The 12936-nt window shown below is 33.2% G+C and overlaps 1 protein-coding gene across 5 annotated transcripts in view; it reads left to right on the top strand.

The window, feature by feature from the left end:
- Positions 1-12936, top strand: part of LOC134542374 (centromere protein I-like) — a 111025-nt gene that overhangs the window by 79355 nt on the left and 18734 nt on the right. For 2 of the 5 annotated variants that reach the window (XR_010076792.1, XR_010076790.1), the window contains exons 13-15: positions 4021-4138; positions 4375-4530; positions 9629-9820. Coding sequence is in view for 2 of the 5 variants with exons in the window: in XM_063386559.1 (XP_063242629.1) it covers positions 4021-4138; positions 4375-4530; positions 9629-9697 (343 nt within the window). In the remaining 3 variants the exon portion in view is untranslated. Of the gene's footprint in view, positions 1-4020; positions 4139-4374; positions 4531-9628; positions 10642-12936 lie in introns of those variants that run through there. The other 3 variants (XR_010076791.1, XM_063386559.1, XM_063386581.1) reach the window with 3 other exon arrangements.

Genomic DNA, 12936 nt, shown 5'->3' with positions numbered 1-12936 from the left:
TATGCAATTTGAAGACGTGCTAAGTGAGTGATTGGTGTAATTTAAATTAAAGTGTGTGCTATTTTGAATGGGCGTATTAGGCACCTTACTACTAACTAAGTTTTTATATATTTCCTTTTGGCAGAAGTTTTACAGTAGTAATATATGAGTTTTTGAGGAATGGCTATATCATTCTATTAAGAGTTGCATTATTTTGTTGTACTTTTTACTATGTTTTTACTTATTTCCAAATGATAGAACAAATTTTTTGTGAAACCCTTATTGCTCAGGACTTGTACATACAAGCTCTGTACTTATAGGCTTGTAACTTTTTGCTCTTGTACTTTTATAGACTGTGCCTCAAAGCAGTTAGGTCTCACACCATAACAAATAGAAATAAATTAATCTTAACGTCTCATTGACTTTCTATTATTTAAGATGATGAAAGGTGAAAAGATACTACTAGCAGAATGAATGATCGGATGAAACGGAAGTACCCAGAGAAAACCCACCGGCCATGTGAATGTCCACCACGGTCCCTTTTTGCGAAAAATCCAGGTATGACACTGTCTTTAATCAGGGTTTTGACAGGTGCCACGAAAGTCCTGAGAGTCACAAAAAAGTGAGTAAACTGAAAGGCTGGTCATGAAAATCACAAAAATTTCTCTAAATAAACAGAAATGGTTCTGAAAGCCAGGAAACTTTAATATTCACAAGGTTTTGGTTAACTAAATTTATTTTGATGACTCACTTCAGGTCATAGTTGCATGTGGAAATTATCTCTGAAAATATTTTAGCTCTTAAAAATCTGCACCTTCTTGCGAGTTGTAGAAAGTTTTGTATTGCATTTTGTTTAATGTTTCATTTGGATATGTATGGAGATTAGAAAAATCAAACTTTGATAAAAAAAAACTGGTAAAAAGTTGTTAATGCTGTGAAAAAGTCTTGTAATTGGTTCACCGTGTCAATCGAACCCTGATCACCTTGGTGAGTAGGCAAGTGACCTGGGCGATCGCCTGGAGCCACAACACACTACAAGAGAAACCTCACAGTCAAACCTCAGTACAAACCTGAAGTGACCATAATGTTGTCACTTTGCAATAACGAGGTTTGTATCAAAATTTAATCACAATTTTTATATAATTTCCAGATCAGATTCAAATAAAGTTAAAAATATTTTTTTCATTTAGTACATACATAAATAACCTGAAGAAAAGGAATGGAATTGCTGAAAGGAAACTTGCACACAATTTTATATAGCCTCAAATGTACTTTCTTTAAGGTATTGCAAAATAAAATTTTTGGTTGGCTACACCTGTGGCTCAATAAAAAATATTTGATAATGTATTATGTTTTATAGGATTTAAGACAGAAGAATAAACAAAGGTTTAGAAACTACCTACAAAAGACAGACCATCAATTTGGAAGAATATGTAATATCTCATGTTTTCTCCCCAACCTACACTGAAACAAAGCAAAGCCATCAGTATTATTTTAGTTAATACTTTACATTGTTTTTTTTATTAACCATCCTTTACTACAAGTAATTGTTAACCTTGCAGGGTGGCCGTCAGACAGGTAAAATCCGGAAACTTATAATTAGCAGTGAATTTTTTTGGTGTCTGGAAATCTGTGAAAAACCTGTGAATTTTTGAAAGCCATCGAGAATTATCTGTTTGTCTAGCAAGTTGAAACGACCTCAGTTGAAAAACTGCGCGCCTTGAGTACTAACTACATCATTTATACCATTTTTGAGTACTGTCAACTTGAAAAACTATTGCCACAAGCTGTGTCACTTAAACCATTTTTAAGTGCTGTGTATTTGTGAACCTCTGCAGTAGATGTAACATGTGACATATGGGTTGCCCTGGAATGCCATCTGGCCCCCCCCCCCTTCTCCTGGAATTAAAAAGAACCTCACCGAGGGGGCCTGCTGCTTGCAAAGCATGACTGTGAAATGTGTTTTATGTCAAAACTGTGTTCTATGGAAAACTTTCTGTACATCATACATAATTGTATAAATTTTTATACAATACTCATACAATACTTATACTTGGCGTATCTTTATACACAAAGTATAAGTATATGCCATATATTTTTCTCACTATTTCACTTTTTGTAAACACAAAACACAATGTTTTTGTTCAAGAAAAATGTTTTCTTAATAATAGTAATATAGTCTTACAGAAATACTGTTTATTATAATGTTGCGTTTTATTTTATGTAACATTAAATAGTTGAAATTTAATATTAAATGTTTGTTTTTTTCATTAGCTCTGAAATAACCAAAATTGTTAGCTATATTTTTAATAACGTAATATCTCATGGAAATTCTTAGAGAAACTTTAAAATTCTGGGAAGACCTTGTATTTAGTTTTGCCTAAAGAGTGGCCACTCTGTCTGGATCAAAAACAACTTTGTATTAAATAACAACCATACTTTTGTATTAAACTGATAACTTAGCATCATAAATCATGTAATTTCTGGGGAATGTGTATTAAAGACACCTTTTTAAGAACACTGTTTTTATTAATTACTTTTCACTGTATATCAAAAACTCAAGGGACTGAATTTTAGTGTGTTGTTTTGGAGTTTTTTTTTATAAAGGAGTGAAATGAAACAAGGGTTGCAAGATTACCGTATCAGATTTTCCTCTACTTTTGGGCACAATATGTGAAATTTTGAGTGTGACTATTACAAAATTTGCTGTGTATTTGTTATGTCAATTGAGTTCTGAAAAAAAAAAAAAGATTAAAATATTCTATCCATTTTAGAGATGTGCCAAAATCTCAACTGCCATTGAATTGTCAGTTATTCTGCTCATAATATTCTGTGAAAAATAATTTTCTTAAAGAAATGAGTTAAACTAATGTTCTTGTAGTTCTTGTAGTTCTTGTTCACTTTCCCATTACTTTATCGGCAATCTCAATTATTTGGAACATAGTTTTGCAGTATTAAATTTCTGCTTCAAAGTTTTTTTTCTGAAGGAAAAAATTTAAATCAAATATCAATACATTTTTCTGTTTTAAAGAAAATATAATATGAATTGATATTTCTGTCCTTTTGTTATAAAAGAGTTTATATCTGTTTGTTACATAGAAGCAGGGTTGCTACAGAACTAGAAAACTGGGAAAAGTCAGGGAATTGAAAATGGTCAGAGAATTCTGGGAAATGTCAGGGAAATCACCACATATTTCTGGAATTTCTTCTTGTGCTAACAAAAGTGAAACAGAAAATACCGCTTTTGTTAATGATTAGGCGCCTCAAAAAATTTGAAAACTTTTAATATCATGAAATTTGGTTGGTTTTCCTTCATTTTGTGAATTCTCAGGCTTTTTTCTTGTAACATGTAGCTAAACAACTCAGAACTTTTTTCCGAAAAGATGATTTCTTTTATAATTACCAATAATTAATTTCAATAGGGTAAGTTGTACTAAGTAAAAATATATTATAAGTGAAGTTGAAGTTCTTTAGTAGTGTTTTATTCCAAGAAAATATGTTTTATCATGTAATTATTAATTTATTTTGGTATACATACATTTTAATATGAAAGTGGGACATTCGAACGGCAAATACAACCTTCTTTTCCTGCAGAAAAACCGTCAACATCAAGTGGCGCCGTAGGGTTGTTTGTTTTTTAATGGTCAGGGAAATTTGTCAACTCAGGTTTGGAAAACCTGGAAAAGTCTGGGAATTTTGGAATTCCAAGCTTACAGCTACCATGAAAAGTGAAATTGCTGTGTTTTATACAGGTATTACTGGGACTTAGTTATAAAATGGCTCACTATACAGAAGTTTTACTGCATAAGCAATTTATCATTTACAGGGGCACCTTTAGCTGTCAATAGTAGTCACAGCCAAGTTGGCAAATTAATTAATTTTTTTCCATTTAATCAATTTATTTATTTATTAGTTCATAGAGTCTAGATTAAATATTTTAAAAGAGAGACTAGCTAGGTATGTATTTTGTGTTATGTGACACTGTTAATGGTTACAGTCAAAATATGTAAATATATAAGACTTTTGAAATTTTTTTTACAGGTACAGGATTCTGTTAAAAATGCATAAAAGTGACATTGTCAGTAAAAAGTGGGAGAAAGAACAACAAATTCTACAGAGAACCTGTAGGGAATTCAATGCTGCATTGTTTGGCAAAGTAGTAAGTATACATGTGTATACTAAATATTTATTCATAAACAATTATTAAATCCACAGTAGGTATTAAATAAATGTTGTATACTTCATGCTTGAATGCCACTAAGGGCAAAATCAGAAAATGTAAACATTTACTGTAAATTTTGGAGTATTCTATTATTAAAAATATATATAATTTGTTTGCTATGTAGAGATAATTCAGAAATACTTTTTTTGATGTGTTACCATACTTTTTTCTAGGAATTTTCTGATGATGTAGTTGATGCTGTGGCCAATTACAAGCTGTACAGAAATCTACAGCAAATGTTTCATCTGAATCAGCACATGGCATTTTCCTCGCACATCAGTTTGATGAATACAGCGAAGGCGTTAGTGCTGGAAAATGGAGCCAAGCGGGTAAATAAATCGCATTAGCGTGCAAGTTAATGTTAAGTATGATAACAGTTCAATTACCAATACATTTCTTTAACAGATATGGTAAACATTATAAAACTGATTTAATAATTTTTGTAAATAATTACAGTGCAAGTCCCCATAATTTCAATATTTTTGAGTAATAAATTTTTAAGTAATAAATCAGTACCTTAATTAAATTATTTATTATAATGATTTTTAGTTGATAAAATAAGTATTTTACAGCATAACATTTGTGCATAGCACACTATACACCAATCCCTCACTTAGCATGACTAATGCATTCCTAAATATGTTTGTGTTATTCGAAATTGCGTATTCTGAAGCATTGATCCCCATAAATAGCAAGGCTAATTTACTTTGTGTGTTCCAAAATATATAGGGAAATATTCTTTACGTAAAAAAATGTAACTCACATTGTGTACCTTTCCACAAACTTTCTAAACCATCATTTACTGGCAATGAATCCGATAGTACTTTCTGGATATTTACATTTTAATTTTTCAAAAATTAAAGTGCTTATTTGTGTATCACCGCTTGGTTCACACCATTCCTGTCAAGCCCCTGATTTTTTTTTCATTGCACCATTCATTTAACAATCTTTTTTCATGTGAATGATCTGTTCATTTCTGTTCCGGTATCTAATATCAAATATATTCCCGCTAGTACAACCAACAGCATCAGACTTATATAAACGTTTGATAGAATCCTTATTTTGTATGATTGTGTGCACAGTTGACTTGCTTAAAACAAAAGTGCGACCAACATTAGTTTGGCCTTCATGACATTCTGCCTGCTGTAATACTTGTAGTTTTGTCTCAAATACTTGATCATTATGCATTATGCCCTCACTTGGAAGCCATGGTTCCTATATGATTCTAACTGCAGGTGCTTGCGCACGTACAATTACCAGCAAACAGATGGGCAGACGTTGCTTTGTTTGTGCATGTGAGTTCCCTGCGATTGGCTAGACTGAAGTTCATCACAGCCTGGTCTGTGGCCGGGGGACAACGGTGTGGCCTGGCAGCATACACGCGTACGTAAAAAATTTGGTCGTACTGAACTTGCCATAGCTGATGTTTGTGCAACAGCCGATAGCGTAGTCATACCTTTACGCACATCTCTTTCCCCACTCCCGTACAGCTAATTGTATGCCACGGTACATCTGTTGTTTACCGAGTTGTAGCAGACTTCGTGGCGTCATGCCTGACTTTTGTTTTGCCTGTGGCGATTTCTGAATTCGCGCAGTTTGAAGACGTGCTAAGTTTGGTGTACACATTATGACTGAATAATTAGTAACTAACAAACACAACATTTAAGAATGTGAAGCCTTGAATTACAGAAAAATTATAGTAAATGATCCTACAAAACTATAAACAAGTTAATAGAACATATGGGTGACACCTAAATGGATAACATTATTATACTTTTGTAATGTGTATCGGCGGAAAACAATTATATCAGAAATCCAGAAAGTTGGGAATATCAACAGATACCAATACTAACACGATTTCATTGGTACATCACTAGTTTCCTGCGTGTTAAGTGGCACCGCATGTGAAACGAGGTCAATTTCCAATTATTTAAAACTTAAAAATAAATTGGCTCCTTCGAGTAAGACATTAGGCTACCTTGCTCATCCACTTGCGGGCTAAAAATTTTTGGGTGCTATTTTTAAGAAAGTCATGTGAGTGCAGACAAGCTGTATTGTGTATATAAAACATATTGCTTTAGTTTTGTTCACTCTCAAGTAATAGTATCTCTGCAGATCATTAAAAAAAACCCAATATATACCAATGATGCTGGAAGTAACTCCACTTTCATTTCCAGCTGCCTATTACTAACTTGGATTTTTTTTGAAGCCTGAAGTCAGTTTATAGTCGCACATTAAATATAAAAATTGGGAGACTGTCCACTACTAATGTGGAAATTATCTCTGAAAATATTTTAGCTTATATAAAAATCCTGCAAATAATACTAACATAAAAAATTAGAGCTGGGCCAATTGTAGGATTGTACAACCGTGCCAATGTAGCTGATCTGGCTGATAACCGATACCGATCATCCTTAAAAAAAAACAGTAAAATACAATGAAGTATGTTAGGTTTCGTACCTTCATATTTTTTTTTTGGAATTAACTGAGCCATGATAACCAATGTGTGTATTAACAGATTAGTTGGTAATGCTGATTATAATAATTAAATTAACACAAAATAAATTTGTAACAAAATTAAAAGTTTTAAATTAGTATTCATTTACCTTATGGTTTGTTGCTATTGACATACCAACACAATAGTGAATGTTTCACTTGAATTAAGATATTTAAAGAAATAAAATTTTCACACAATTTCACTGAAATAAGAATAAAACTGTAAGCATTATAAAAATAGGCACCAAAATGTAATCAAAGAATGTTTTTATAAACAGCATAGTTAAGCTGAACCTGTGACATTTTCCCCTAAACCAGAATAATCATTGCCTATGTTTTTGATGTTATACTTTGTTATGCATGTTGATAAAATTTTAGTATGTATGCACCAGAAATGTAATGAAACAAGCGCGTATTACACAACGGAAATTTAACAAGTAGAAAGTTCATTGTCATGCCTGTAGAAACCGCTATAGCCATGAGCCAAAGTCGTTAAGATGGCGGACTCGCGTGTGGCAACATGCACCCATATATATTACATTTTGTGAACATTGAGAGGATGTACCAAAGTAAACTTTATGGTAGTTAAACTATCCTGAAATACATTTTGTAAACTAAATAGTCATAACAAGATAAAATTGCATTTCGAACAATATCTATTTTTTACTAGCCAAGAAAATTGTGTTGGAACAAACATGGCATCAAAGATATTTAACATTTTGTTGGTGCTCTGAAGCATTATGAACATGGCTTTTAAGTATTTTTCATACTAATGGTTGCATCTAATAGATACATTAAAACAAAATTAACCTAAAACATCATAAAACCATTATAACATTAAGTATATGTATTTGTATTTGTTTATGCTTAAACAACATTTAATATTTAACAGTAAAAAATTTCATCACGAATTTCTTTTATTCAACATGGCATCAAATATATGTAGGCTAACAATTTTTTGTGTGTCTATGATATGATGAATGCTGTGCTATCTCTACACTTCAGTGTTAATAAGGATTGTCAAAATTGTAATATGTATTTGTTAAGTTGTCATTTTTTATGTCTATAAATTATAACATAAAATATTAAATGATATTTGTATTACTAAAAAGTTTTATTTTCTAATACCAAAGTGCAGTGTAAATTCTGTGATGTTCACGAAAGCAATTTATACAGATGAATCATGCATGGAGGTATGTATGGAGTGTCTGTTCTGAAGTTAATGTCAGCTGGTTAGCAGTTGGATAGCAAAATAAGTTATAGCTGTATAAAGGCTAATATGATATAAATTTGTTTAATATCTTGAAAGAACTCGCTAGGAAGAATGGGGCGACTGAATTGTTGCCCATTGGAAGGGCAGCCCTTCAGGATTTTTCTGACACTGGTTTATTTGTACAGAGACTGGAAGGGCAGCCCATCCAATTTCTGAAAACACGCTCCTTTAAGAGTTTAAATAATCCTGAAAACTTGCCCCTTGGATGGGCAGCCCATCAGGATTTTTCTAATAGTAGTGTTTTTGAAAGGTTGTCTGAATTGTTGCCCATTGGATGGGCAGCCCATCAGGATTTTTCTGACAGTGGTTAGTTTGTAAAGTGACCTAACCTAACCTAACCTAACCTAAACTAACCACTGTCAGAAAATTCCTGAAGGGCTGCCCATCCAACGGGCAACCATTCAGACAAGCTTTCAAAAACACCACTGTCAGAAAAATCCTGATGGGCTGCCCATCCAACGGGCAACAATTCAGACAACCTTTCAAAAACACCACTGTCAGAAAAATCCTGATGGGCTGCCCATCCAATGGGCAACAATTCAGACAACCTTTCAAAAACACTACTATTAGAAAAATCCTGATGGGCTGCCCATCCAAAAGGCAAGTTTTCAGGATTATTTAAACACTTAAAGAAACATGTTTTCAGAAATTGGATGGGCTGCCCTTCCAGTCGCTGTACAAACAAACCATTGCCAGAAAAATCCCGAAGGGCTGCCCATCCAACGGGCAACAATTCAGCTCCCCCGGAAGAATTGTAAAGATGTCATTATGTAGTGAATATTGATTGCTAAACAAACATAATACCATTACATCTGCAAGAAATTAGCATTAAACTTCATAATAACGAAAAATTGTTTTGCTGTGCAGATAGGAAAAGGGGGTGAGGGGTAGTTCTCATTTTGACTTCAAGTATTAACATGGCAACTCCCTTACTTCTTACCACCATGGAATCACGCTGTTCCTACTTCTTTTCAAGATTTCTGAGACTTCCACAGATGACAGCACCATGTTTACACATTTCTGTTCTTCCAATCGACTTCTGCTACATTCATGAAATTATATAAATGAAATAGCAAATGACGAATACAGAGAGCTAAGATGTTTACAAATAAAATAGGAGAAATTATTTAACTACCTTTCTTTTAAACTCTGTAGCAATTAAAACGAGACTATATCATGGAGTTACAAAACTAGTATACAAGGAGGTTTTAAGTGGATCAAAGAGAGAGGGAGAGAGGGAAAAAAAAAAGCTCAGACTAGTCAAATACATAATTATAAAATAAGCTCTTTCCCATCCTCATTTGTGCAACAGCATCATTAACACCGTTCTGATTTGCAACTTTAACATATTAAAACTTGCATAACTTTTTCCTTATATGCTTGTAATTACTGTGAACTAAAAGTATTTGGGGAGTGTCAGAGTGTGTGGGAAAAGTTTTTTTTTTTTTTTACAAAAATTATGTTACTGTGTGTGTGTATGTGCTGCTTGTATTGTATAGCCTCTGCGATACTAGTGTCCCTGTTATCGCTGGATTCCCCTAATTTTCTCCCCATAATTCAATGCCTCTGCTCTTCTCTTTCTTGCTTACACTCACTAACACTCACTCTCTCACTCACTCACTAGCTCACTTGTTTTCACTTATATCTTGTTTTTCCAGTTTGCCTTGGATGATGTGAGAAATATTTTTGAAGATATTAAAGAGATAGAAGAAGAAGAAGATGATTGAAGATTTTTCTGGTCAGCGGTAAAGTCAGGAGCAGCAAAAATAGACTTTTTTCACATTCTTGCTGCCGATGGTGTTTTTTTTACGTTGAGATGTAGGATAATACAGAATGTCGGATAAGAAAAGGTTTTATATACGAGACTACTGCACTTTGTTATTTGTGTTATGTATATTTTGCACAAATAAATATACAGAAGTCAAAATTTTTTTCAAGTTAGAAAAATTCAGGTCTGCTTTTGTGATGGAATAAAATAGAATAAATTAAAATAAAATAGCATTTAAGTGGTGTTAAAAGAAGTATGGTCCAACAGGTTATTTATAGAGTGCATACAGTAAATTACCTGATTTATAACAGTGATGGAGCCTTCCCCCCAATTTTCACTTTTTTTCTAGCAGTCCCTTGAATAGTGTTAATGACGAGTGTCATTGTAATTTTTTTGTGTGTTGATGGTAAATTTTTATTGAATTCACTATTGTACTTATTTTGGCATGAAATAATATTTTTAGTTAGTGTGTTTAGTATGTATATTAAAACAAGAGGTGTTTTGTGTGTGTATGATTCATAAAAAAATCAGTCGTGGCTCATTTATGCATTCCAAAAAAGAGAGCACAAAATAGAAAAAGAAAGGGAGAAAGAGATATAGAGAGTTAAGAGTGAGGTGGAGAGATGTAGATTGAGGTAGAGGTATAGAGATAATGGCCTAGCAGCAGACGAGTGAAGTGAGCGCGAGGCGGCATTTGTGCTTTGAGTTGTGGCATTGAATATATATAATGTATAGAAGTCGCGAGCCCAGGTTAAATTTTCTGTCCGGTTTCTCAGAAGAATTGTTGTAGTTCCAAGCTCCGCCGCTGCGATCGCTTTCATTGCTGGGTATCGGCCGTATCCGCCACTGGCGGTATTTGGCAGAACTAGGTTAAGCAGCCCAGTCGTGACATCATCCTTCACCCCCCCCCCCCCCCCCCCCTTCGAAAATCCCAGACCAACAATTCAAATTACCCGGCAGGTCTTATCAGCATCGTTAGGCGCTTTGAGAATAATGAAATCCCAAAAGAAGCTAGCCACGGGAATCACTGAATGATGGGATTCTGTACCCGAGTGAAGTGAAAATTAGCTATTAAGACTTTGTATTGGGCCAATAGTCAGTGTTCCGTTCAAAATATGGTTTTATTTTAAAAGTAAAATACTTATTTAAACTATATTTCGCGTTTGTTCTTTTAGAATGTCCAACATTCTAAAGGGTAAGAAATGTGCCTACACAGGTTGTCAGAATGTGAGGAACCATTCACAGGGCATATCAATGTTGTGTTTTCCAGTGAAAGACTAAGACCGGTAAGTTTTGAATTATACTTTCGTTTCACTATATCAGTTATATGCCGAGTGAAAAAAGGTGAGTATGCGATATATGTCCTAAATTTTTTAATAAGTTTTAATTTCCCTGAAAAATAATTTAGGACTTAGTTTTGACTACAACCGACCACACTAAATAATTTTCAGTGTAAATTATAATAAAAAGTAAAGTTTTACCTTATTATTCCCCACATCGTCGGTTTTACAATGGATGCATTTGTTTAGGCAAGTGTTTAAACGTTAATTTAGGAATAGACTACTTAAATTGGTTAATAAATCAAATAAATATTTAATTATTTGTGATTATGTATGGTATATTTACATGAAATTTTTTTTATTACTTTACAATATTTTGATGTCAGTAGATTAATGGCACTGTCAAAGAAGACTGTGAGATAAAGTGCTTTTATTTTCCAGAGTACATACTTTGTAAGAGAATTTATCAGCATGAAAATAAAAACAAAACATAGTGGGAAAATCTAGTCCACACAAACATATGAGTATATAGAATTTGGTTTTTAAAACGTAGTTAAATCTTTTTAAAATCCATTGAATACTGCCTTTACTACCTAAGTCATAAGCAACTTTTCTTTAAATTAAACATTTTTATTGCATATCCAAAAAAATTATTATATAACACATTTATTTCGATATTCTAAGATGTAGGGTAGCCTACTCATTTAAACTCGAGGTGTTACAACACTATCCTTTGTGTTCAAAAAATTGAATTGAGTTTTGTATGGGGCACAAATAGAATGAATTTTAAGAAAAATGTTTTCTCATTTTAGATGTTTCGAGTGGATTTTGAGGAGTGGAAACAACAAACTTTTGGATAGTTCAGATAGTTCAGATAGTTCATTAACACATTATGTTATATGTTCTGATCATTTCGATACCAATAAATTCAAAAATGAACTGAAGAACTCTTTAAACTATTTTGCAATTCCGAATATGCACAATCCCAGTACAGAAAAAAAACTATAGAGATCAAGAAACAATCAAGATTACTGAACATGACGACGGAACACAAAAACGTAGCCCTTCCAAATGTCATAAATCAGAATTTGTTTTGAATGAATCCCAAATATGTGATACTTTTTCCAATGAAATAGAAATAGCAGCATCACTCAGTACTAGTGATCCTACCACACTGCCAAGCAATAATGATACACCGAGGAACATACAACTTAAGGCCAAGCTTCGTAAGAAAGTATTGATGCTTAAAAGTAAACGGAGCTAACTCCAGTTTGTAAAAAATAGATCGAAAAAATTATCTGTATGTGATATACTTTTACAGCTCACTGAACATGTTTCTGGCCCCCCATTTACTTTATTAAAAATGCAAATAGACCACAAAAAACGAGTTCCTTGGGAAAAAGACGAAAAAGAATTTGCGATGTCAATTTTTTACAGGTCACCTTCACTCTATCGGTCATGGATAAAACAAGGGTTCAAACTTCCTAGCGAAAAAACTGTAAGAAAGTGGATCAATGTAATGAATCTTGCACCTGGCATCACTCATGAGGTAACAGAAAAGTTGAGAGCTAAAGTAAATTCCATGTCACGGCACGAAAAAGAATGTATACTGATGTTCGACGAAATGGCTATCAAAAAGCGGCTCACGTATAACACAAAAAACGATGAGGAAGAGGGAAGACAAGATCTTGGTGAATTAGGACGAAGTAAATTACTTGCTTCGCAGTCTCTGGTGTTCATGTTAAGAGGCCTTCTGTGTTCATGGAAAATGCCATTTTCTTATTATTTGTCTTCTGGAACCGTCAAATATTTTGATTTGATGATTTTAATGGATTTGGTCTTAGAATCATTAATAAATATAGGTTTGAAAGTACGTGCGATAGTTTGCGACCAGGGTACTTCAAACCAAAAAGTTATT

The sequence above is a fragment of the Bacillus rossius genome, chromosome 1, assembly GCF_032445375.1.
Source record: "Bacillus rossius redtenbacheri isolate Brsri chromosome 1, Brsri_v3, whole genome shotgun sequence".
Lineage (NCBI taxonomy): Eukaryota > Metazoa > Arthropoda > Insecta > Phasmatodea > Bacillidae > Bacillus > Bacillus rossius.
This window is presented reverse-complemented; position numbering and strand designations above follow the sequence as displayed.